The sequence below is a fragment of the Pan paniscus genome, chromosome 10 (genome assembly GCF_029289425.2).
Source record: "Pan paniscus chromosome 10, NHGRI_mPanPan1-v2.0_pri, whole genome shotgun sequence".
Lineage (NCBI taxonomy): Eukaryota > Metazoa > Chordata > Mammalia > Primates > Hominidae > Pan > Pan paniscus.
Window position 1 is genome coordinate 116,863,839 of NC_073259.2, and position 26,197 is coordinate 116,890,035.

General features: G+C 47.1%; 1 protein-coding gene across 5 annotated transcripts in view; it reads right to left on the minus strand.

Annotated features, from left to right (window-relative positions):
* The window catches only part of SSH1 (slingshot protein phosphatase 1), a 75,156-nt gene that overhangs the window by 17,518 nt on the left and 31,441 nt on the right, over positions 1 to 26,197 (minus strand). For 3 of the 5 annotated variants that reach the window (XM_034934417.3, XM_063593629.1, XM_034934420.4), the window contains 10 exons: positions 23,034 to 23,137; positions 18,028 to 18,092; positions 16,816 to 16,937; positions 11,025 to 11,093; positions 9,461 to 9,526; positions 7,427 to 7,621; positions 6,105 to 6,198; positions 4,853 to 4,981; positions 2,149 to 2,195; positions 604 to 750 (listed from right to left, as the gene is read on the minus strand). In XM_034934417.3, coding sequence (XP_034790308.1) covers positions 604 to 750; positions 2,149 to 2,195; positions 4,853 to 4,981; positions 6,105 to 6,198; positions 7,427 to 7,621; positions 9,461 to 9,526; positions 11,025 to 11,093; positions 16,816 to 16,937; positions 18,028 to 18,092; positions 23,034 to 23,137 — 1,038 coding nt within the window. Of the gene's footprint in view, positions 1 to 603; positions 751 to 2,148; positions 2,196 to 4,852; positions 4,982 to 6,104; positions 6,199 to 7,426; positions 7,622 to 9,460; positions 9,527 to 11,024; positions 11,094 to 16,815; positions 16,938 to 18,027; positions 18,093 to 23,033; positions 23,138 to 26,197 lie in introns of those variants that run through there. The other 2 variants (XM_034934419.2, XM_063593630.1) reach the window with 2 other exon arrangements.

Consider the following 26,197-nt stretch of genomic DNA (forward strand, 5'->3'; position numbering starts at 1 on the left):
TTCTTGACTTAGTAAGGCAGAGCTGTTTCGCAGGGGAATAAAATGAGCACCAGAGACAGGTGAAACCGCTGACGGGCTCAGGGGCAGTGGGGCTGGCCATGACCTCCAATGTGCTGTCCTGTTTCATGCGACAGTAACTCAGGGAGGGAAGAAGGGCCGTATTCTTAGGGAGACAGTCCCAAAGAAGCTCTAAGCCTGTGTCCGTGCATGTCATCCCCTAGCCCTCCTTTGGCTCAGTGACTTCCTAGGGGTGGGGCCCCTGAGTGTCCACTTGGTATCTGGGGCTTGCCTGGAATCAGAGCTGATGATGACAACTGGGGTCAAGTGTCACAATCAAAGATAGGTGGGAGAGACTAAGCTCAATAGGGACTCTACCTGGAGAGGACCAACCACTTTTCTCCTTTGGTGCTTGGAGTCCTGCGACTAAAAGCAAAGGTCCATCCCACATCAAGTCCGCTCCCACCAGCCAACTCCTGTGTCTGGAGTCCCGTTAGGATCCCCCCTCCCACCAGCCGACTTCTGCATCTGCAGTCTCGTTCATTCCCACTCTCCCAGCCTCAGCAGGTTGGTTTCATCCTCAGCCCCGCCTCTCTGTCCACTTACTTCGCTTTGTTTATAAAATGATACGCTTCATTCCAGTGGGCGAGGAGGTCTGTGGTCTCTTCATCGTAGACTCGGATGTTATGATATGCAAATAAGCCAGGAAAAAAATTATCGATTTCTCTGGTAACATTTAAAATGTAATCAACCCTGCAATGAGAAAAAAATAAGAAACAAATTTGGAGAATCTGAATGAGAAAGAAAAGCAAGGTAATAAAAACTGGCAGAGAAAAGAAAAGGAAACACACATTAACCAAGGGTCATATGTTCGTGGCGGGACTTTGGTTTTTCCTTAATAGCTATGTTTTTTGGTATTTTCTAAATGCCCTCTCAATGGTGAAAATGTGTTATATTTATATTAAGAAACCAAATTATTGTAAAGACCTTATAAAAAGAAAGCTCAGTTTAAAGCATTCTGGAAAATTAAATATATGTATTACTTAAATTTATAACTATTCATGACTATTATGAATATACAGAGGCTTAAAAAAATCCCAGTGTCTTCACTCTTAAAGAGCTAAAAAGCAGACTATATCCATCCATTATATATATCCTTGGGAATTGCCTTAAATCTTTTTTTGGAAAAAGGCAAGATAGACAAATAAGTATTTGACAGAGTCTGCTAACCCAGGTTCTGTAGTTCTCTAAACTTAATCAATACTTTTACTTCTGGAAGAAAATAATGTCAGGAGTTAGAAAACATCTCAAATAGGTTTCATAATATTTAGACATGCTTAAAAAATACCTAAGAAAATCATTAATTTATTCCCAGCAAGAGGAAAGCACAGAAGAGTATGGCCTTACGTTTTAAGAATACTTTCTGTTGAAAGAATGCATCTTAACCGGTAGTTCTAAAGATGTATTTTAAGATTTGTTTAGTCTTGATTTTTAAACGTGGTAATTCTAGAATGTCATCATGTCACGCCCACAGAACGGTGATTTTGTGGCTGTGTTGTTTTAAAAAAAAAGAAAAGAAAAAAAAGTCCAGACATCTGTTCTTGAAGGTCTAGATTGAAACACTTTTCATCCCTGCTGAGTGTTTGTCAGACTACGACAGGCATATGCTTCTGGCCAACACTGAGCGTAAAGTTGCAAGATTCCCACCAGGCCCCAAAGCATTAGCTCAGATAGAGCCCAAAGTGGCCCAGGGATCAGGGTTGCTGACTAACGCAACAGCCAGCAGACTTCTGCGTCCACACTAGGGTTTGCAGCAACTGTGCGGGGCAGGGAAGCGGGGTGGGGGTGAGGCAGCACAGAGCCTAATCAATATCCAGGCGGTCCTACAGCAATTAGAGTGTAATTTTAAGTTTTCCTCAATCCACACGATCACGCGAGACTTCGGCACAATCTAAACTCCATGAATTATTCAGGGCGTGGTGTTTGGAAGCACATCTGTTTAGCTATGCACATCAACCCCTGGCAGCCACTTCAGAGACCAGGGTGCAGGCAATTACAGGCAGGCAGCCCCAAGGTCTCCCCCTCCATGGCAGAGTGGAGGGTTTCTAAGCTGCCTGGAAGGACAGGGAAAGACAAGGGGAGGAGACTCACCCTGAGCCCTGCAGTTCCTCCAGATTGGATGCATTCCATTCAGAGCCCTGGGAGACAGATCACACAAGCTCCTGTGAGTGTCACATGTCAGCCTCAGAGCTGCTCAGGGGATGCATGGTTTGCCCTAGCTCTGGCGGTGAGGTCTTATTTCATGGCCCCATTGGCCTCAGAGAACAGAGAGAACCAGCGGCTGATATTCAAGGAGATTCCTGAGTGAGTACTCAGAGCATGAGAGGAAGGGAGGGAGGGAAGGGTCCCGGCCCTCACTGGCCCCTTGGCCTTAGGGAAACAGCAAGTCCAGGAAAACCTGCTCTCCGTCTCCCCACTTCCTTTCCTAAGAGTCCAGTGGGGTCCTGTAAGCAGAGGCAATGCGACCTCCCACCCAGGGAAGGGCACGTTCACAAGCCACTAATTAAAGCAGGAATCGTTCTACCTTCTGGGAAGTATTTTGGCAATACTGAAAAAGTTCCCACCCTCTGACCCAGTAATTCCACTTACAAAAAGCTATCCTGAGGAAATAATCAGAACTCACACAGTGATTTAGGTAGGAGGATATTTATAATTATTTGTAATAAACCAGTGGAAACCACCCAAACGTCCAAAGGGAAAAAATGAGTAAAATAAATGAGGCTGGATCTTCATGATGGAGTCTTTAAAACAAATAAATTTTGCAGAATATTTAATGACACAGGCAAATACCATGTAAGGAAAAAAAATTTTAAAAGAGAGGAGGATACAGGACTATATAAACATAAACAGTATGATCCTTTCCTTCTTTGTTCCTTTTCAAAGAAGCTATATATGCATTTTAAAAACCCAAAAAAACAGAAGATGGGAAAATAAATATGCCAAAATGTTAACAGGGACTACCTCTGGATTTGCGAGATCGGGAATGCTTTTTTCTTCTTTAGATTTATTTCTATTTTCAGACTTTCTGCAACATGTTTTAATTTAGTACTTTTAAAAAATGGTATCATTGAAAAACCTTCCGCTCCCAAGCATTCAAAGGACATGGAACGGGGAAAAAAAAAAAGAAAAGAAAAAATGATCACTTTCCTCTTAGGAAATGCAAACAACATAGTGCCATAAAGAGCAAAAGAATCCACCTTTGGTCTTCCTTGAAACTTCCTTTCCCAAGTTCCCAAGAGGGCAGACCCCTCAGGACCAGGGGTGGCAGGGCCCTGAGCAAGCTGGCAATGTGCGACACTAGCTGAATTTTCATATTTGAGGGAGAGGCCCAAACATAAAAATTCCTTTAGTATCTCTCATGGAAAAAGTGACATAAAGCACTGAACCACACTAAAAGAATAACGCGAGTACCGCTGAAGCTGCGAGTGTCCTCTTGCTGTGACTGCCACCTAGTGGAGAAAGAAGGAAGGTGCCTTCTGTTCCCTTCTCACCAGGGAAATCAACAGACTTCCAGGGAGATCAGTGCCCAGGACTGCCCACACTTTCAAATCCACACATGTAGATACATTTTAATCAATCACTATGAAATCTATATAGATTTGTATACAGAAATATATTAAAAATATACATATCTACATAGATATCATGACATATACATAACTCTTAATTACTTCCTACAGAAAACAAAGTCTTTCTTGTCTCTAGTAGTAAATTTACTTCCTTAGCTTTCCCAGGAAGCACTTCCTCCTCTAACAATGGTTACCATTAGTTAGCACCTGCAAAAACTGTACTCGGTGCTTTAAATATGTATTTTTAATTTTATTTTATTAAAAAAAAAATTTTTTAGAGACAAGTTCTCACTATGTTGCCCAGGCTGGCTTCCAACTCCTAGGCTAAAGCTATCCTCCCCCTCAGCCTCCTGAGTAGCTGGCACTACAGGCATAAGCCACTGTGCCCAGTTTGTATTTTATTTAATCCTCATAGTCATCCCTTGGGGTATAGGATGAAGAAAAAAAGAGGGAAAGTGACTTCTTCCAAGTCACATAGCTGCTGAGGCTGAGGAGTGGGAATCCGGGCCCTGGTGGGCCCTGATTTTCATTACACCACTAGGCCTCTCTAATTTTAGTAATGTGCCTTCCTCTATAGCCTCTCTGACTTTGACAACTTGCCAGTTGCCTTCTATGGATATTCACAGCATTAAAACAATCTGAGCTAGCCGTGGAGGTGCACAGAAATCAGTACAACCCACCCAGAACTACAGGACCCGGGTGAGGGCTTCCAGCGGCCCTGGAGCCGTGCATGGAAAAGCTGTCTGGACAAGCTCAGCGGGAGCTCTGTGTCAGCTGTGTGATCTCTCCTCCCTGTTGTTTCTCATGTCTCAGGATGCCTAGGCATAATTCTGGGGTTTGGTGAGGACACTTCCTTTAGTAACTGGGGTTTTTTAGCCCACAAACCACTTGGAAGTAACTGGATGGGGCCTATGTGTTAGTGGCTGAAGAAGACAAAGGGTTTGCAAGAGTCTGAAACACATGCCAGCTGACTACGCCAAATAGCTCCCAAACAACTCCCCGCAGCTCAGCTGGGAGCCACGTCTCAAACAGCTGGCTCAAGAGCAGATCAGCAGGCTGCAGGCCAGAGAAGGGGCCAAAGAGGGGAACTCCTGCCAGCCAGGATGGAGGCTCTGGCAACTCAAGTTTTTTGCCTGCTTTTTCTCCTGGACTTGCCACAAACTCCAAACAACCAGGGTCTGATTTATGTCCCCCAAACCAGATACTGCCAGGGCCATGCCTCTTACGAGATAAAGATGATCGAAGATAAGGGAGGGCTTGTCCATCTGTCCCAAGATAAGTAGCATCTCATTGTCTATAAATTCCTTGAATTCCTTCAAGTTACAATTCATCTGTTTCTCTAATTCATTACGAATCTGTGGAGTAGAAAATATTAGGAAAAGTGATTTGTTAAAGAAAACAATCGTCCACCTCAAAAGAATTAAAGTTACAATGGAAACTGTGCCTATTTCCAAAAAAGGTGGGTGTTTTTTCTCTTTCGGAGTAATACATTTAGATACACGCAACATACACGCGTGGGTGGCAGGAATGCAGGTTATTCAGCTTAGAAGTAAACCCAACTGGGTAAAGTTTATTATTTCAAATAAGGAATTTGATTTCCATGAGATCTCTTCTACCAAGTTTAAACTACTTTTACTTTTATAATTAAATGTCAAATACATCAAATAATCTAAAATCAGTTCTATCTTTCTTGGAAAGATATCACAATATGATTTTTTAAAAATGTATTCATTAATTAAAAGACAGGGCTGGATGGAGTGGCTCACGCCTGTAATCCCGGCACTTTGGGAGGCCTTGGTGGGAGGATTGCTTGAGGCCAGGAGTTCAAGACCAGCCTGGTCAACACAGGAAGACCAAGTCTCTTAAAAAAAAAAAAAAAAAAAAAAGATTATAAATGAACTTTAAAAATGTCAATTTTAACTTCTTAGATCCACCCAGTTGAATCTCTCATTATAATTCATTGCATGCTTTGAATAAAAAGCAATGGAAAAAAAAGTGATCCAGGAAAAAACATGAAAAGGTAAAAAGGTAGAGAGAAATTATTCTAGAATTTGATACTTGCAGGTCAAGCTGTCATCCTGTGGAGAAATAAGTCTGCTGTCTCTTCCATAAAACCCAAGGTAATAGGGAGCAGAAGAGAGAACAAGGGGGTGTTATTAAAACAGATCAATGCTTCTCGGTGCAGTCTGTGGATCTCATGGACTTCTCCCCAAAGGCCATATAGGTGAGGCTCACAAAGGTCAAGAAATTCACTCAATGTCTCATAGCCGATAAGCGGCAGATCTGGACTCAAACTGGAGTCTGACTCCGAGGCCTGATACAATTGTAGAACGAGGCAGAAAAAAGCCTCCGGGAGCTGATACCAGAGGACAGGTAAAGACAACCAGATGTTGGGCCTGCTTTTGCTGCACTTTCGGGAGCAGGACACATGGAGGCTGCATGACCTCTGACCTGCAATGAAGGGAGGAGTTGTCTTACCTCTTTGGAAGTCACATTTTCTAGATCCTGGCTCATCATGATGCTTCGGAGCTTGGCTTTGATGAGGCGCTCGGTCCTTTCCCCTTCAGTGGGCCTGGAAAGAAATGACGTTTAGGAGAGCAAGGAGCTGTAGGAAGCTTGTGGTCGGAGGTTACAGGAATGCCAGATGCTCCTGGGTCTAAACAGAACACGGCTTGGCAAGGAGAGCACGCTTCTTGGTGTGCATGTTCTCAGGCAGCAGGGAGAGGTGCACAGAAAACCCGCTGCAGCTCTAGAACTCCCACGGGAGTCAACAGAGCAGGGAGCAGGTCAAGGGGGGAGAGGACAGTGTGGAAACTCCTTGCTCAGACGCTCTTAGGGCAGGATGCTGGGATGCCCAGCGCAACATCCCCAGGCCCCTGGGCCCTTGAGTCTCTGCTTGAACACGTGTGGGCATGAGGACCTCACTGTCTGAGGCATCCCGGCCCAGCTGTGGCAGATCCCATTATCCCCTTTTTCCTCAGAATCAAAATCTGGGTATTTCCCTGCTCTGGTTTTAACTCTAGGAGACACACAGACCAGGATAATCCTTCTTCCCCATGAGGAATCTTCAAATATTCAAAGGCAACTACCCTTCCTCCGTGATTTCAAGGCCCTCTCCTAATGTGGCTTCCCATCCTTCAGGTCTCTGCCCTCTGAACACACTGTGGTTTATCCATAGTCTTCCCAAAATGCAGTGTCCTGGAGGAACACCACACTGTGGGAGCAGGGTCCTGACCCCGAGGGGAGGGGCGACCAGCATTCTCCCTAACTAGACTTCAGCGACTGTGGCCTCTCCATGTCAGCGCTGTTGTAGGTCACACGACACAGGTCATGTGGTTTACCATGGCTGCTGCTAAGGCAGGCTGCCCTCACCAGTTGTGTTTTTGGATCCAAGGAAGCAGAGGACACATTCCTAACTCTCCTCAGAGCAGAGCGGGAGGCTCTGAGAATTAAGTCTCTGGTAATCTGAAGAGAAAAGGCCAGACCACAGAGCTCTGGAAAGAGTTGGGGACACAAAGGGCCACACATTCCTTTGAGAGTCTGATGGGAGTTAAGGACCCCGTCCCCAGAAATGCATTCACCAAATTCATCAGTAATTTTTTTTTTTTTTTGCATGGGACAGGGGCCTGTGTCACAGACCCCTGCTTTAAACGCTGGTTCTGAGAAAGCTAGGGTTCTCACTCAAGGGACTCCAGGGGAGGTGTGGCCCAGTGCAGGTTCAGGGTCGGGCACAGGGCAGGTGGGGGAGAGGCAGGTGCCTGTGGGCTTGGGTGCACTCACACCAGAGGCACCTCACTTACTTGTCCACAAATAGCGCAGGGGAGTCGGGCCGCGTAGACTCCAGGTCCTGCATGGCGTTCCACTCGTTGATGCAGCTCTGCTCGGAGCTGATGCAGCTCTCATAGTAGGTAGCCCAGATGAGAGCTACACCCCCGGGGAAGTAGTTGTGCCTCCGGGCCACTTCGCAGGCCTTGTGAAGCACCTGCAGGGCAGACCTGGGACGAGGAGAAGACAGGGTCAGGCCTGGGAAGGCACAAGAGATGCGGGGTTTTCTCCTCTGACAAAGGGGTTCAAATACGGGAAGGGAAGGGCAATGATTGATTGGTTGATTATTTCTTTTTGGGACAGAGTCTCGCTCTGTCACCCAGGCTAGAGTGCAGTGGCACGTTCTCGGCCCAATGCAATCTCCGCCTCCTGGGTTCAAGCAATTCTCCTGCATCAGCCTCCCGAGCAGCTGGGACCACAGGCGCCCACCACCACGCCCAGCTAATTTTTGTATTTTTAGGAGAGACAGGGTTTCACAATGTTGGACAGGCTGGTCTTGAATTCCTAGCCTCAAGTGATCTGCCCGCCTCGGCCTCCCAAAGTACTGGGATTATAGGCGTGAGCCACCATGCCCGGCTGAGAAGTGCAGTTTGTAAAGGGCTCACTCTTGGAGTCGCGCTTACACATACAGGTGGCTGGGGAATGCATATAGCCGAAACATTCAGCCTGCCAGGGCACGGAGCTAGTCCTTGAGACATATTCACTGATTGAATCTAAGAGTGGCCAGAACACCCCACATCATTTCCAAAGAGCAGCAGAAACAAACAACAACAAACTACTTCATAACTCTTCCAATCAGGTGGTTCACGGGTTATTTTACAACCCATCAATTAACTCCAGAGAATTAAGAACTGCTCCTGAAGCGTGGTAACCCTGAACATATGTTCATATGACCCACATTGAACCTAAGACCCACAATTAAGCTTAGCAGCTGGAAGAAAAAGTCTTTAATATGCAACAGAGACATCTGCCTGCATTCTAAATAATTACATTTCCACCCATCCCCCCATCAACGTTCTAATAGCTTAGATGCTTAGATTTCTTAAGAAAACAAGTTCTAGAAAGTCATTTTAATACAGAAACTAACTGAAGAGGTTTGGGGAGCAGACTGGGAAACAATATTAAGAATCTATGTTTTATTTAGTCACCCTCTTTTACTTCTTTTTTTTTTGTTTGAGACAGAGTCTCACTCCATCGCCTGGGATGGAGTGCAGGGGCGTGATCTCGGCTCACGGCAACCTCCATGTCCTGGGTTCAAGTAATTCTCTTGCCTCAGCCTCCTGAGTAGCTGGGATTACAGGTGTGTACCATCACACCTGGCTATTTTTTGTATTTTTAGTAGAGACAGCGTTTTGCCATGTTGGCCAGGCTAGTCTCAAACTCCTGACCTCAGGTCATCCACCCACCGTGGCCTCCCAAAGTGCTGGGGTTACAGTTGTGAACCACCACGCCTAGCCCATTTTACTTCTTTTTACAAAAATATAGGCTGAGGCCAGGTACGGTGGCTCACGCCTGGAATCCCAGCACTTTGGGAGGCTGAGGTGGGAGGACTGCTTGAGGCCAGGAGTTTGAGACCAGCCTGGGCAACATAGTGAGACCCCATCTCTACCAAAAAAAAACAGAAAAGTTAGCCGGGTGTGGTGGCGCATGCCTGTAGTCCCAGCTACTTGGGAGGCTGAGGCAGGAGGATCACCTGAGCCTGGGAGGTCAAGGCTGCAGTGAACCATGATCACACCACTGCACCCCAGCCTGGGTGACAGAGCAAGACCCTGTCTCAAAAAAAAAAAACGAGAAACCCCAAACCCCCCAACATTGTGAATATACTTAATGCCGCTAAAAATTGTGCCTTTAAATAGGGTGAAAATGATAAATTTTATGTTACATGTATTTTGCGCCTCCCTCAACATGCACATACGTAACGAGCTTCTTGGTAGAAGGGGTTTTTCTATTCATGCTGTCGGCTAAGAAAATATTTCTAGGGAGTTAAAAGTCCCTAAAACCACACTTACCACATGGCCTGGACAGACACAGGCTTAAATATGTGCATCCTTCCTGCTGTGCTCACGCTGAACCCACTGAGAATAAAACACAGAGAGAAAGGTATCTGTGGTGAGAAATCAGCGCCTTGAGTGAAATCACTCTGGGAGGAGGGAGCCAGCCCACCGCGCATGCTGGGAACAAGCACATCTCAGGCCACATGATGAGGGATTTTACGGAACCCGCTTTGGCAGAGACATGGGCAAGGGCAGAAAGAGACACATTCCCAGATGAGGAGGGCTTGTTTTTAACCCAGCACTGTGAGTTTCACCAAAAACTGAAACCCTAGCAAAGGGTGCCAGGTGAAGACCTCCAAGAGCATCTCTCTATGTTCCAATGTGGTTCCTGCCTCCCTGCCACCTCCTGTCCCATAGGCCCGGCCGTTCCTTTTTGTAATTGCATGGAAACTATATTCATAGGATTGCACGGAAAATAATCAATATATAAAAATATCTATTAATACATTAATATAAATATGTTAATATAAAAATACTAATATAAAATATAAAAAATTAATACAGGCCAGGGGTGGTGGCCCACGCCTGTAATCCCAGCACTTTGGGAGGCAGAGGAGGGTGGATCACCTGAGGTCAAGAGTTTGAGACCAGCCTGGCCAACATGGTGAAACCCTGTCTCTACTAAAAATACAAAAATTAGCCAGGCGTGGTGGCAGGTGCCTGTAATCCCAGCTATTCGGGAGGCTGAGGCAGGAGAATCACTTGAACCCAGGAAGTGGAGGTTGCAGTGAGCCGAGATCGTACCACTGCACTCCACCCAGGGTGACAGAGTGAGACTCCGTTGAAAAAAAGAGAAAAAAATTAATACAAAGATATTAAAATTAAAAAGGAAAAATATCCCCACAACCCCATCACTTAAACAACAAATCAAATTTTTATTTTTCTCTTCCCATCCTACAAGGCAACATAACTCTGACCTGCTTAGAATCCCCGTGTCAGGCCACTTTCCTATTCTGTTTCTTCCCACTCCTCACCGTGCCCACACACCTCCTTGGGAGTGAACGCGTGCGGACGCTAGACGGCACCTCATCCCCTGACTGCCTGCCCAGGTGGAACTGGTTCATTCCTCCTTTGTGCCCCCCAGGGTGGCGCTTGAAACCTTGTTGTGCCTGTCAGTTGTATGTCTCTCCTTGTACCCCCAAAGCTGGTGAGTTCCTGCTGCACCACATTAGTCCGTGAACTTTCAGGACAAGCCCCATGGAGGGCATGTGGTGAGAGTTCACTTAACCCATCGAGGTGGCGGATGGGTATCGGTTTACCGCTGTCTTGAACTTCACACAGCAGCATATCTCCTGTAATCACTCCCACTGATACTTCATGAGCTAAACTCCCCAATCGGACATCCAAAACATACCCTCCCTCGTGCCCTCTCACTCGAGGGCAATATGATTTCTCCCGCTGTGACACTCCCGCCACACATGTCATTCAGTGCTAATGATCATCCAAGGATGCCTGAACCAGCTCGTGTTTCAATGCCTACTACATACAGTGAGATAATCTTTTAAAGAGACCTCCTTACCCATCTCCATCAAGGTGGATTTTCGTGTCGCTCCACAGTCGGAGAACCATCCCAATGGTGCAGCTTTTACTGCAAGGGGGGAGAGAAGACGTGTGGAGTCAGCGTCTACCCACCTACGTGCACAGCCTTTCCAGCTCACCACCTGGTCCAGGACGGGCTGTTGGATGTACGTGTGGGAGTAGGCTGTCTGCATAGGAACTGTTCACTGATGAATTCTAGAAGACACAGGTCTGGGATGGCCCTGTGGACACAACTCCGTAAGTGCTCAGCTGAGGCTTTTGGGTGCAGTGTGGGCTGACCGCACGCCCACTCTACAGCAGGGAGGCAGCTGCCCAGGGCTGGTGCTCTGCTGGCGGAGGCCACATGTGTACTTGGGGGTACATAGGCAAGCACCAGCAGCCAAGCCCGGCCTGGCCTGTCCTGGGTGGAGGGGAGGGGAGTGTGCTCACACCATTCCCGGAGCTCACTTTCGGACCTGTGCACCTGCGCCTTTAGTGTGGCTGCGGTTTTACAATCTTGCTTAATCTGGTTTTGTTTTGCCCATCCTACCAGTGAAATGAGACCGAATGACTGCAGAGACTGGCGCCACTGAAAAACAGAGGGAAAGAAAGGGCTTATCGGAGAGTCCTCAGATTATGATGAAAATTCTTCAGGCATTTAAAAGTCGACTTGTGAGAAGCCGCTGTAACCGTGCCAAGGGCCAGCTCCGTGGACCTCAGGAATCTCATGCTTCCATCTCTGCTGCTGCCAACACCACGGTCATGTTTTATGTGTGCCCGTGTGAATGGGGCCTCTGGGGATCACAGACTCAGCTCCCCTCCCAGGTAGCGCCCTGCCCCATGCAGGACTCTTCTCAACCTCATGCTTCTGTATCTGTGGGGAAGGTTGTTCCAAGCCCTTCCGGCCAATGACACTCAGGCTTTTGGGTTGGGCAAATTCTCAGGTCCCTCCGTGCCATCCTACCCACTCTGGAGGGACTAACTAGTATTTCTCTTATAGCACTGCAAAATAAAATTTATGTTGGGCCTCACAGAGCTCTAGGGACTACGTGGCTGTGTCAGCCCCAGGAGGAGGCAAGGAAAGGGTCCCTATGGAGCCCAAATCCGACAGTCAGAAGCCAGGTCAGATGGTACCCTGAGAACGTGCGGTCTAGAAGACCCGACCTGAGCCCTGACAACCCTCACCAGGAACTGATAAGGAGGTGGGTACAGCACAGAGAGCTGCAGAGAGCACAGGACGGGGGCAGGGCCAAGGCCAGGCCTAGGCCAGGGGCGGGGCCTTCCAGGGCAGGCGGAGGTCAAGGGGGCAGGGATGAGACTGCCCATAGGAAATAAGGGGCACATGAAACCATGTGGAACCTAAGCCCCTAGGCTGGCCTCCCTTGGACAGAGATGTGCAAGAGGCTCAGCCCACGGGGGACTTCTGCTCACGGCCTTCAACTAGAGCCAGGAGCACGTAACAGGGACCATGCAGGACTGCAACAACTGCACGCATCTCCTATCATCCCCTAGCTGTTACTTTTGTGAGTTTCCAGCAGTCCTACAATGATTAACAATAAGATTTCTACAAGGAAGGAAGACCCATGGGAAGCATATTTTTCTTTTCTTTTCTTTTTTTTTTTTGAGCCAGAGTCTTGCTCCGTTGCCCAGGCTGGAATATAGTGGTGTAATCACAGCTCACTGCAGCCTCAACCTCCCGGGCCTAATCAATCCTCCCACCTCAGCCTCCTGAGTAGCTAGGACCACAGGCACATGCCACTATGCCCAGCTTTTTTAAAAAAACTTTTTTGCACAGATAAGGCCCCACTATATTGCCCAGGCTGGTTTTAAACTCCTGGGCTCAAGCAGTCCTCTTGTCTCCACCTGGGGAGCATACATGGGAAGCAGGAAAGGGATACATAGTAAGGGAAGCTGAATCTTTTTAGAGGAAGAGTGACCCCAAAGGATAAAGTGGGTGGGAGCAATTGCAGAAGAAGAAAGCAGGCTCCAAGTTTCTAGGGCCTGTATGGCGGGAACAGAGAAGCCAGATGGGTCTGGAGGTCCAGGCAGGAGACCAACCTGTTCCAAGACCCCATCGTGGAGTCCTTCACCAATGGCAAAACACCGATGTGTGGATGGTGGTGTACACTCATGGCATTCAAAATGTTCCCAATCCGAATCGAAAACATAATCCTGCTCGGGTGTGGTGGCTCATACCTGTAATCCCAGCACTTTGGGAGGTGGAGACAAGAGGACTGCTTGAGCCCAGGAGTTTGAGACCAGCCTGGGCAATAGTGATTTTTTAAAAAATTATATATAAAAAAAATTAGCTGGGAATGGTGGCATGTGCCTGTGGTCTCGGCTACTCAGGGGGCTGAGGTAGGAGAAACCATTGAGCCTGGGAGGTTGAGGCTGCAATGAACCTTGATTTCACCACTCCAGCCTGGGTGACAGAGCGAGAGCCTGTCTCCAAATTAAAAAAAAAAAAAAAAAAGGAAGGAAAGGGAAGGGGAGGGGAGGGGAGGGGAAGGGAAGGGAAGGGGAAGGGAAGGTGAAAGGGAAGGGAAGCGACGGGGAAGGGGATAGGGAAAACAGGAAAAGAAAGAAGAGAAGAGAATCCACGATTGAACCCTAAGGTGGCGTGGCTGCTCCGGTCTTCCCAGGATGCGTATGCAGATATAAGACTCTGAGTGAGGCCGGGTACAGTGGCTCACGCCTGTAATCCCAGCACTATGGGAGGCCGAGGAGGGTGGATCACTTGAGGTCAGTAGTTCGAGACCAGCCTGGCTAACATGGTGAAACCCTGTCTCTACTAAAAATACAAAAACTTTCCAGGCATGGTGGCGCATGCCTGTAATCCCAGCTACTCAGGAGACTGAGGCAGGAGAATCGCTTGAACGTGGGAGGCAGAGGTTGCAGTGAGCCAAGATCGTGCCACTACACTCCAGCCTGGGTGATAGAGTGAGACCCCATCTTAAAAACAAAAACAAAAACTTTGAGTGAGAGTGCGCAAGCCTGCTGCAGGAGCCGCCATTCCAATGCTGCCTTCTGGAGAAGCGTTTGGACTCTTATGAAGATGCCCTTTGGGGGTAACGCTTGTCTCTTCCTTTTTTTCTTTTTTTTTTTTTTTTTTGGCAGGGGGAATAAAAAAACAAAATCCCAAGGAAGGAATTTAGAAAAAACAAGTACATTGCTCCCTCAGCAGGCCAAAGGCTTCTGGCGGGGACCTGGACTTTTTTTCAAGCCAGGAAGGAAGACAACAGCCTGGTGCCCGGGCAATGTGGGAGCTGCAGGAGAAGGCCCAGTTCCCAGCCCCTGGGATTCCCTGGGCACAGAAGGCAGCTGTGTCAGGCCCAGCGACAGGAAAGACTGCTTAGTTCCGGTTCCCATCAGGCCCCTGCTCATCTTGGGTGGCCTCTCGACCGCCCTCTCCAACCTCAGAGACCTGCCCTGGCCTTGGGGTCGGTGCCCACAGGTGGGCCGTGGCTCCTGCTCAGAGGGTGCAGAGACTCGAACTTGAGGGAAGAGCATGCAGGAGAGGCGAGGGAACCACAGGGAGAGGGACCTGGGAGAACTGAAGTCGGGGTGCCGAAGGGAGGCAAAGGGAGGAGAGGGTGGGAAGGAAGAGCGCCATGGGGGCGGTGCGGACGAGCGCACGGGCCAGTCTCCTCCAGCCAGGCAGCAGCGGAGTGGGATGCGCGTGTGGGCATCTAAGGCATGCCCGTGACTGCTGGCCTGTGAGCTCTGTGAGACTGTAGGTGTGTCTGCCGTGCTCCCTGATGTGGCCCCAGCACCTGGCGGGGCGCCCGGCACAGGGAAAGAGCTAGCAAGTCCATACATGATAAACCTAGGAGTGAATGAATGAGCAAGGCGGTGTACAGGAAGAGAGCTGCAGCCTGCTGGGAAAGAATGAGTGGCATCTACTCATTCAGCAGGTTGACAGGAAAAGCCCTGCCTCCAAGTCCCAGCCCGGCCACTAACCGGGATGACCCTGGGGTAATCACTGCAGCCTCGTGAGCTTCTGACTGTCATGTGTAAAATCTGAGGTAGCACTACCCACCCCAGGGGGATGAAGGGGTTAAATGAGATGTTCACAGAGGCATTTTGTAGGTGTGCTGTACTCTACAGTCAGGAGGACTGGGCTTCCACGCTGCTCCCACGGTTAGGATCAAGACATTGGGCACAGGCCACGGGAGGCCGATTTCCGTTCGGGATCAGAAAGCGTTATTGGAACAGGCCACACTTGCGAGGGAAGTCCCTGCCTCAGAAAGATTCAGAAAAGCTAGACAGTCACTGGAAGAACAACTACAACCACAAGACGGTCAAACACTAAACACCGCTATGCCTCAGAACCGTACAGATAATGGCCAAATAGATGGGGCTCTGGGCATTTCTGAGAGCACCTGCCTGGTGGCACCCCATCCTAATGGACCATGCCCTCCAGTCTCCAAGTGGCTCTTCAGAGCTCACATCCGAACACCTCCTATGCTACAGGTTCTTCTAGCCCCAGGTTCCCAACCACCCCAAGGCCACAGAGGCCAGCCCCAACTCCATCTTCTACATGTGTCAAGGGAAACTTTCTCATAGTGCTATTTATTATGTACTGCGGGGGTGGGGGCCATGTCATAAAAGAAATGTCCTCCCTTTTTTATTCATCTCCTCTAACAAGCATCAAAGTCTCAGTCGCTAGCATGTGACTTACAGAAGCTCTCATGGGAACAAGACAAGACCATACTGTTACCGTGACACTCACGGCCTCCCTGACTGGTTTCTGCTGTTGATTCTGCCTCAAATGCTCCTCAAATGCACCTTGCTGCTCCGCCTCCACCCTAGAGCTCGCCTGACTGCCCACTTGCCCGTTAAGAGTCGGCTTAGGCTTCACTCCTGCCAGAAAGGTCCTGCCAGGTGCTCTCAACAGTCACCCCCTCCTGTGGTCTCACAAAACCCCAGCACCTCTCGGTCACTCTCTCCCTCCTATCTGGTTGTGACTGTCTTCCATGCTCACTTAGAAGCTCTCTGAGGCCAAGAACTGTGTGTACTGTTGCTTCTTTGTTTACCTGGGCCTAGCCCATTGCCTCATACACAGGAGAATGCAAATAAATCATATGCTTAATGAATGAGTCGATGAATGAATGATGAATAAAGGGAGTCTAATCTAGTTTTAACAAATCCAGGTTTTGCAATGATTTCACAGGCATTCATCATTTATCTTGTGATGTCAGGGGAGTGACTCCACCCTCATTTCACACACATCTTGGGGTCAATGCTCTAACTTACTTGGCCTCCAGTTAGTGGGAAATTACAAGCTACACTTCAAGCCTCTGACTAGGACCTGCCATGAAGTACGTGGGAATCAGTGGAGTATCACTGTGGGGTCAGGTGTCTGAGGCGAGGCCCACCAATCTCCATACTTCTCCCCGGGCCCCTCTGCCTGGGAGGGTCTCCCTGCTTCCCTTGGCAGACTCTGGCTTGGCCTTCTGGGTTCGGCGTTGTTGTCACCTCCTTCAGGAAGCATTTCTGGCTAAGGTGCCCCACTCTATAGCAGCTGTGTAAAACCTCTCTAAGCAAACAGCATAACTTTCTGTCCTCTCAATTGACTCTGAGTTCCGAGAGCACAGCCTGGAGCTGGCACGGTGGCTGGCACACAGAGCTGAAATGGCACACCCTAGTGTTCCCAGTGGCTCGACTCCCCAGGCTCTCCATCAGGACGCAGCCCTCTCCCACCTCTGATGGATATGGGACCATGGAATGCTTTGTCCAGCAGCAACTCTTGCCTCCCTCACAGAAGGGAACACCTAGCCCATCAGACTCACCTTTCCTTACTGGAAAAGTCCACTCCCAGCAAGATATTCTCCTCGGTGTCCTGGCGCCCGCTGCTGTACACCACCACCATGTACCGGACCCGGTCCGCCCAGGCGCTCTCCAGGCGCACCGCCTGGAACAGGGCAGACATGCTCTCACTAACCTGCCTTTGGAGGTGGTGCCTCCCTCCCATCTCCAATGCAAGATCAACACTTTCAGTGTTCTACCTTTCCCTCTGGGAGTTAAAAATGAAGAGAAAATTCTTGGCTGGGCATGGTGGTTCAGGCCTGTAATCCCAGCACTTTGGGAGGCCAAGGTAGGCAGATCACTTGAGGTCAGGAGTTCGAGACCAGCCTGGCCAACATGGCAAAACCCCATCTCTTACTAAAAATACAAAAATTAGCTGGGCATGGTGGCATGCGCCTGTAATCCCAGCTACTCAGGGGACTGAGGCACGAGAATCTCTTGAACCCGGGAAGTGGAGGTTGCAGTGAGCTGAGATCACGCCACCACATGCCAGCCAGGGCGACAGAGTGAGATTCTGTCTCAAACAACAACAACACAACAAAACACAAAGAGGAAGTTCTTGACAGCAGGAACCAGGCCTCGTTTCTCTCTGTAGCACCAGGGACGCCGCCTGGCTCAGAGGAATCACCCAAAATGCAAGAAATCAGTGAACACATGAAATCCAAAGAAAGTTCTTATTTAGCTTATTTAACTGCCGTGGAGACCTGTTTCATCCCTCCTCCCGCCCCTCTGGGGAACTGAGGAGTCAACCTGGCTTTGGCTTTAGTGCACAATTTGAGAATTTGTTGTAACCTAAAAGCTTTTCCCCTTATCATTCACGAATGGTTCCCCACCAGGTTTCACAATTAAAAATTAAAACTTGCTGGCTGGGCACGGTGGCTTACACCTATAACTCCAGGACTTTGGGAGGCAGAGGCAGGAGAATCATTTGAGGCCAGGAGTTCAAGACCAGCCTGGGCAAAATAGCAAGACCCCATATCCACAAAATTTTTTTAAAAATAAGGCAGGGTGGTACACACTTGTAGTCCCAGCTATCCAGGAGGCTGAGGTGGGAAGATTGCTTGAACCCAGGAGTTTGAGGCTGTAGTGAGCTAAGATCATGCCACTGCACTCCAGCCTGGGCAACAGAGCAAGACCCTCATCTCACAAAAATTAAAAAAAAAATTTTTTAACTTGACATTCTCACTGCTTCTTACCAGCTTGATTCTGTCTTCGCAACGCAGAAGGTTGATCATCACCTGAAGATGTTGAGGCAGATCACCTGTTGGACCAATAAAGAAAGCTTTAAAAGGTCTCTTACCTACTTTCTAGGAAAAAAACCTCTGAAAGGCTGACTTTGAGGGCTTGGAAAAAGATTGAGAAGTTAAAATTTGTCTACCTACACCACAGGAGAATCACCACAAAAACTTCAAGTCTGAATTTCTCTTACACCACTCTGAATACTGTGCGATGTGGATGGGTGACATGGAGCTTACTGTCATGTTGTTAAAAGTTGCTCTTATTTCCTGAAATACATACAGTATAGGTTTCCAAATACAAAATGTGAAAAATACAGGCAAGCCTAGAGAAAAATGTTATTTCATTCAAGCCAATGTTACTCGGCAGGTTGGGGTGCCTAGAAACGACAGCTGTGGCTGGAAGTAAGGCATTTGCTAAGAGTTAATCATTAGAGAAAAAGGACAGAGCATCACGTTTCCTCTTCAAACAACTTCTTCTTCTTCTATACAGAGTCTCGCATTGTCACCCAGGCTGGAGTGCAGTGGTACGATCTCGGCTCACTGCAACCTCCGCCTCCTGGATTCAACAGATTCTTCTGCTTCAGCCTCCTAAGTAGCTGGGATTACAGGTGCCCATCACCAGACCCGGCTAATTTTTGTATTTATAGTAGAGAGGGAGTTTCACCATGTTGGCCAGGCTGGTCTCGAACTCCTGACCTCAAGTGATCTGCATGCCTCAGCCTCCCAAAGTGCTGGGATTACAGGCATAAGCTACCCCACCCAGGCCCCACTTCAAACTTCTGCATTTTCCACTGGAGGCAGACATTATTTCCATAACTGGGGGGGCGGGGGGAAATGTTTAAGTGACTCTACAGATAGCAGCTGTATGCTGGTTGCCCAGAGAAATAATTTGAATAGAAACCAATCTGTCATTTTCTCTTTTCTTGCTAAAAATTATGTACTCTTTTTTCTTCACTATGTAAAACAGGCAGTAACCAGGGACGGCTTCTGAACTTCTCTGAGCTGCCCCAGGGTTCAGGAGGTGTTCCTGGAGTGCAGTGAGGAAAGTCTCTTACTGGCCATGAGTCTCGCGCGAAGCAGAGACCCTGTCAGAAGAAGAGCGCACTTTCACGGAGGGGAAAGTTGTAAGGGAGGTGCATAATTAGTAAGTAGCAGGTGTGACTCCAAGGTTGCTTTTTTTCTCTAGCTTACACATTTTTCTTTATATCTGCAAGGATTTCTTTCTGAAGAAAGGGTCATCTGTAAAGATGCTAATATCAGCCTGGTGTGGTGGCTCACACCTGTAATCCCAGTGCTTTGGGAGGCCGAGGCAGGAGACTCACTTGAGGCCAGGCATTCAAGACCAGTCTGGGCAACATGGCAAGACCCCATCTCTACAGAAAAGTAAAAAATTAGCTGGGCTTTCTGGTTCACATCTGTAGTCCCAGCTACTTGGGAGGCCAAGGCAGGAGGATCGCTGGAGCCCAGGAGTTTGAGATCACCCTGGGCAACATGATAAGACCCTGTCTCTACAAAGGAAAAAAAAAATTATACATCACAATTACAACCCCAAAAGGATCAATAATGCTTACACACTCAAATGCTCCAAAAGGAAACATTGTGTTTGTTCCTTTTGCAAAAGCATCTTTTTCATTTTAAGGGAGAAGGACAGATGATGTCCAAATTGCACTTCCTGTCTCAGAGAGGAATTGGGTCATTAGAAATTTGTGCCTCTAGCCAGGAGGGTAGATCTCATGTTAAGCGTTCTTTCTTTTTCTTTTTTTTTCAATAGAGACAGGGTTTTGCCATGTTGCCCAGGCTGGTCTCGAACTCCTGGACTCAAATGATCCTCTCACCTCAGCCTCCCAAAGTGCTGGGATTATAGGCATGAGCCACCAAACCCAGGCCAATTAAGCATTCTTTCCACAATAAGTAAAATTTAAAAAAGAAAAGAACCATGCCCCTCTTATCTGTCCTCTCCAGTTATACAATTCCACAGTGTATAACACCCTGTGTTGACGCTGCTTCCTATGATGAGCGATTTGGAGATAAGGATTCACATTAAAGAAAGCCATAGACCTCCCCAGCCCCTTCCTCCACCCGTCATGTCACCAATGCAACACAACGACCATGAGCTGGTTCTTCACCTGCCTGGGCCCTCCCACCATCTACCCGAGTCACAGAACTGCACTGGGGAAAGCAAAAACAAACCCCTGTCTGATAAATGCCTAAATGAAAGGGACATTTTCCACACAGATAAACTTCTTTCAGTGGGATTGTTTGCTGAGATATGGAACTGCTGACAGACAGAAATCCAAACCCCAGTCTGACATCCACACACAAAAAAATCAGAGAATATAAGCCCTAGAAAGGGTCTCAAATTGACTGGACTGGCTGAAACAAACTGAACTACTTTTCCAAGGACAGAATTAACCCTCAATTGTACTCAGCTCTGCACAGTGGTTACTGGGGGGCCTCTGGTACATTCAGGAGACTTGATGGTAATTCTAGGGGGAAAAAGGAACTAACGTAAGTCTAGTCTGCATCTGTCCCAAGGTCATTTACAGACCAACTGTGGACAGCTGGCGGCCCCTCTGCCTTCTGACCTCATCGTCCACTCCAGACCTCAGGGCACAAGAGTCAGCCAGCTGGTGGCTTGCATCCTACCCTTCTAGTCTTTGGATTAGAGGAAGGAGGTATCTGACACTTAGTGAGCAGAGCTTGAGCATTTGCTTTGTCATATGTGTTACAATTAAAACATGAGCAACAGCTACATTTCTAAGAGGGCAGAATAATTAGCAAATTCAAGAATGAAGAATCTGGCTAAGTATGGCACCTCAAACCTATAATCCCAATGCTTTGAGAGGCTGAGGTGGGGGGATGGCTTGAGGCCAGGAGTTGGAGACCAGCCTGAGCAACACAGTGAGACCTCATCTACACACACACACACACACACACACACACACACACACATAACTAGCTGGGTGTGGTGACACGCATCTATGGTCCCAGCTACTCAGGAAGCTGAGGCTGGACAATCACTTGAGCCCAGGAGGTCGAGGCTGCAGTGAGCTATGATCAGGCCACTGCACGCCAGCCTGGGCAAGAGAATGAGATCCGTCTCTAAAAAAACTTTTCATATAATTAAAAAAAAAAAAAGAATGAAGGGTCTGTTTATAGCTGTATTGTACTAGAAGTCATCGTAATAACAATGATAGTTACCCATATATATATACAGCACCTACTACAGGTATGTTACACGCATAACTCTAAATTTCCATATTGTCTGAGGCACCAGTATTTGATGCCCATTGTAAAGACTAGGAAACTGAGGCTTAGAAGTCGACCTGTTACGGCTTAGTAAGTTGGAGAACTAGGATCAGAAGACAGGTCTGCCTGGCTTCAAAACAAATACTATTTCCACAAACCACACTGCCTCCTTGTACAGGACAGTTATTTTCTTTGCTTAAAACAGACCTAAATATTATCAACATCAGTATGTGAAAATACTGACTGAGCCTTGGGGTTTGCTATAAATTGCATGGTGTAGAATTCTAACCTGAGCACTCAGATCTAAAATGAAGCCGAATGACTTGAGGTTAAACAAACAAAATGTTCACAAGAAAACTGGCCACAATAGCTGGTTGGTTTCACCTGCTGCTGTTCTGAAAGGTAAAGGCCTTCTCAGCTCACAGACATTCAATTATGCACTGCCTCTCCAAGAAATGCCCTGAGATGCTGTCCACCTACGACAAAGATCCACTTACATGCAAGCACTTTTTCCTCTTTCTTTCTTTTTGAGATAGGGTCCTTTAGTTTTGTCACCCAGGCTGGAGTGCAGTGGCACAATCGTGGCTCACTGAGCAACACAGTGAGCAACATAGTGAGACCTCATTTACACACACACCCACAAAAAACTAGCTGGCTGTGGTGACACATCAGCCTCGACCTCCTGGGCTCAAGCAATCCTCCCGCCTCAGCCCCCAACCTTGCTGGGATTACAGGCATGCGCCACCACGCCCAGCTAATTTTTGTATTTTCTGCAGAGATAGGGTTTCACTGTGTTGTTCGGGTTGGTCTGGAACTCCTGGGTTCAAGCGAGATCTGCCCACCTTGGCCTCCCAAATGCTGGAATTACAGGCAAGAGCCACCGTGCCTGGCCATAAGTGTGTTTTGTTGTTATTGTTTTTAAGAAACAGAGTCTCTCTCTGTCACCCAGGCTGGAGTGCAGTGGCGTGATCCTAGCTTGCTGCAGCCTCAAACTCCTGGGCTCAAGCGATCCTCCCAACTCAGCCTCCCAAAGCACTGGGATTACAGGTGTGAGATACCATGCAGGGCCACGCAAGCATTTCTTGAATTCCTCTTTCTAACTGCCTTCAGTTCTGAGTCAAGTCTCCTAAGAAAACCAGTCTTATTACTTAGTAGGCACTTCTTATTTTAACTCAGTTTGATCCTCACCCTATTACTTCTGTCCACTTCCTAAAAACAAACTATTACAGAATCAAGACTTCCTACTACAGTGTCTATCTCAGAGTTGGAGCCAAAGGCCCTTCAAGAAATTCTCCAAATGAGTGTTTTTCAAATGCTTGGAGAAATCCATCCCAAGATTAGGTATACAGCACTCCAGATGGTTATTTTCAAGTGGACGACATCTGGCTATAATTCATTTTGGTGCATTTGTTAAAAAGTCAGGCTGTAACTTACAGCCTGCAATTAACTGATAAACTACAGAGAGGAAATCTTTGCATCCCAGCAGGATGCTGCTGACCTTACCCCTGACGCAGACAGACATGACATAAAAGGTTGGAAAATGTGCGTGGTCTGCTCAAGAGAGAGCATCTGAGCCTCTGCCTGCACTGGTCACTGCAAACCTGCGTCCACTATGTCTAAGGCCTTCAAACTCAGCAACATCACCAACAATGGAAGTTTCCTCTGCTGTCCAGAAAAGAAGCTCCAATGTAAGAGTATCAACTTAGAGCCCTCACCTGCATGCTTGTGGGGGTGCTGAAGACTCCGCTGGCCTTGAGGGCTGCTTCCCTGTTGTAAGAAGAGGGCTGCGCCTTTCACCATGAAAAAGCTCTCACTTAAGCTGGGAAGGATAAGACCAGAGCACAGTTAGACCGGAATTCAGACAGGAAAATGGACAAAGAATTACTGCAGGGGAAAAAGCTTTAGCGTGGACAAATGGCATGTAAAATGCAAAGAGGATGAAACTGCTTTTATAATAATTCCACGTAGTACTTTTCTCAAACCTTGCTTTTGCTAAAAGCTTGCTGCTGGAGAATTTTCGTGACAAAATAATGCTTCTGTGACAACACCCAAAGTTCTACGTAGGCTCTCCAGGGCCCCTTTCTGCAGAATACTGGACAGGGATCTCACTGTCATATAACATTTTCTTCTTTCTTTTTTTTTGAGACGCAGTTTCACTCTGTCATCCAGGCTGGAGTACAGTGGTGTGATCTCAACTCACTGCAACCTCTGCCTCCTGGGTTCAAGCGATTCTCATGTCTCAGCCTCCCCAGAAGCTGAGATTACAGGCATGTGCCACCATGGCCAGCTAATTATTGTATTAGTAGCAGAGACATGGTTTCACCATGTTGGCCAGGCTGGTCTCAAACTCCTGACCTCAAGCAATCTGCCTGCTTAGGCCTCCTGGAGTGCTGTGATTACAGGCGTGACCACGCCCGGCCATAACATTTTCTAAGAATAGAGAACAACTCCCTGATTAGGAGAGGGCGGTCTACTTTGTGAATTCTCATGCTCTTGCTGTTGATCTCTGCTTCTAACTCTCTGGCTTTTAACAACTCCATTGTTTCTTGGTGACTTCCCTTGATGGAATACAAGATGAAATTACACTTTCACTAGTTGTTTGCATTTTAAGAAAAGTGGGGAGGAGCCGGGTGGCTCAAGCCTGTAATCCCAGCATTTTGGGAGGCCAAGGCAGGTGGATCACTTGAGGTCAGGAGTTCGAGACCAGTCTGGCCAACATGGTGAAACCCTGTCTCTACTAAAAATGCAAAAATTAGCCAGGCGTGGTGGCACATGCCTGTAATCCCAGCTACTCAGAAGGCTGAGGCACAAGAATCGCTTACTTGAGCCCCAGGGACGGAGGTTGGAGTGAGCCAAGATCGCACCACTGCACTCCAGCCTGGGCGACAGAGCAAGACTGTGCTCAAAAAAAAAAAAAAAAAAAGAAAGAAAGAAAGAAAGAAAAAAGTGGGTGGATACTGACTTGTGATTTAACTTAGTCAAGGTTGTCCTGTCCACTATTCTTGAGGAAAACCTCAAGTTGGCCCAATGAATTTCTCAGCAGAATGAATCTTTGGCCTTTGTTATTTTAGCTAGCAATAACATTTATATCTACCTATAACTTTAAAAATTACAATTAAAAAATGTTTATTTGGGAGGCTGGGGTGGAAGGATCATTTGAGCCCAGGAGTTCGAGACCAGCCTGGGCAACATTGTGAGACCCCGTCGTACATCAAAAGTTTTTATTTTTAATTTCACTTTCATGACTTGGCTATCAAGTCTGGCTTTTGCAAAAATTAAGACATAAGAAAAGAATGCTTCAGCTATGAATTACTATCAATTGTTCAAAAATACCATCAACTCTCAAAATTATGCATAAAATACACCAAAATTATTAACAACGGCTTTGCGGGAGGTGGGGGAGGAGGAGGAATAGATTGTCTTCTAGTATTTTCCAAATGTTCTATATTAAACATATATTAACCTTTAAAACATCTACTTTTGTTTGATTCTTAAAATAATATAAAACACTACTATATAATTTAAAAAGAACATTCTAATCTTAATAATTTCATAAAAGGAGGTCACAGTTCAAATTGTAGGCAACTATAAAAATTTCTCTCTTGAACAACCAATGAACATATACATGATTTGAAGGAAAAATCCCTACGAAAAAGCAGTCTTCTAATTAAAGAGAACCTTGAAATTAAGTAAATCAATTCCTGACAGAAAGACGAAGATGTTTTCTGTAATACAAGAAAGCAAGATCACCTTTGCCCCAGACATCTAATGTTAGTAGTTAAACGTTCGAATTCTGGAATAAAAAACTCAGCAAAGTCTAAAGTATGACTCCGGGTGCCAAGAAAATGCCACATGAACTAGCATTTCCAATCAGCAGCTCCTGAAATCAGGAAGACTGTTATGTTCTATGATGTAAAGTCCACAATAAAATCTGTTAGTTTTTCTGGTTAAATGCTCATGCTAAAAATAGTGACTGCTCAAATATTAAGTAAGAAGACTTAGTTCTGCCTTCTTGTTCAGTCCTCTGAATTCCAGGCAATTGGTTTTCGATATCTTGTGACACCAATACTTGACATCTGACAGCATTTTGTCCGCTACTGCAGATGCACTGCCGAGTCATCCTTTCCACCCTCTCACAGGCGTATATTTGTGCTGCAAGGTTCAAGTGTTGAGGAGCTCAGGATTATAAATAACGAAAGAAACGAGAAGCAGCCTTTCTTTGCTGTCTCACCCTCACTCATAGGAAGTAAAAAGCTCTTTAGCATCCATCTGGCCGATCTCATTTCACAGGCTGCAGAATCACCTAACCCTTTCCACCTGCAAAGCTTGTCACTCTCTCCTTCCTTAGAATCTCACAGCTGAGTATGTTTTCAGAACTGTTTTTAGACACAGATCACTTACTATTTATTCTCATCAAAATCTGAAACAGCTATGCGAGAGGTTCCAAACTCATGAAACCTAAAACAACCATCAGTTCATCGAAGCAGCTGGGAAAATCTTTTCGAGACAACATCAACTGCTTTTGTTCATGAGATTAAAAAAAAAAAAAAAATTCATACTGACCAGAAACCCAAGCACGCTGGAAACAGCCAACCATTAACGATGACCTTTGCCTTGGAAACCATGAGCAAAAATTCCCCTTGGTTTCCCTTATATTTCCTTTGGGAAAAAAAGGAACAATGCAACAGACTAGGCTGGTTTCACTCTGTGATCACTTACAAGGCCAGCTGTTCCTCCTCCATGTTCCTACACTGATAAGAATCAGGGCCTCCTGCTCTACGCATGAAGTCAGGATGGCATTGATTGGGGCCCTGGAACACTCTGCCTCTGTTCCCCCACGACAATCAAGTAACAGGCATTTACTGTAAAAAGCAAGACT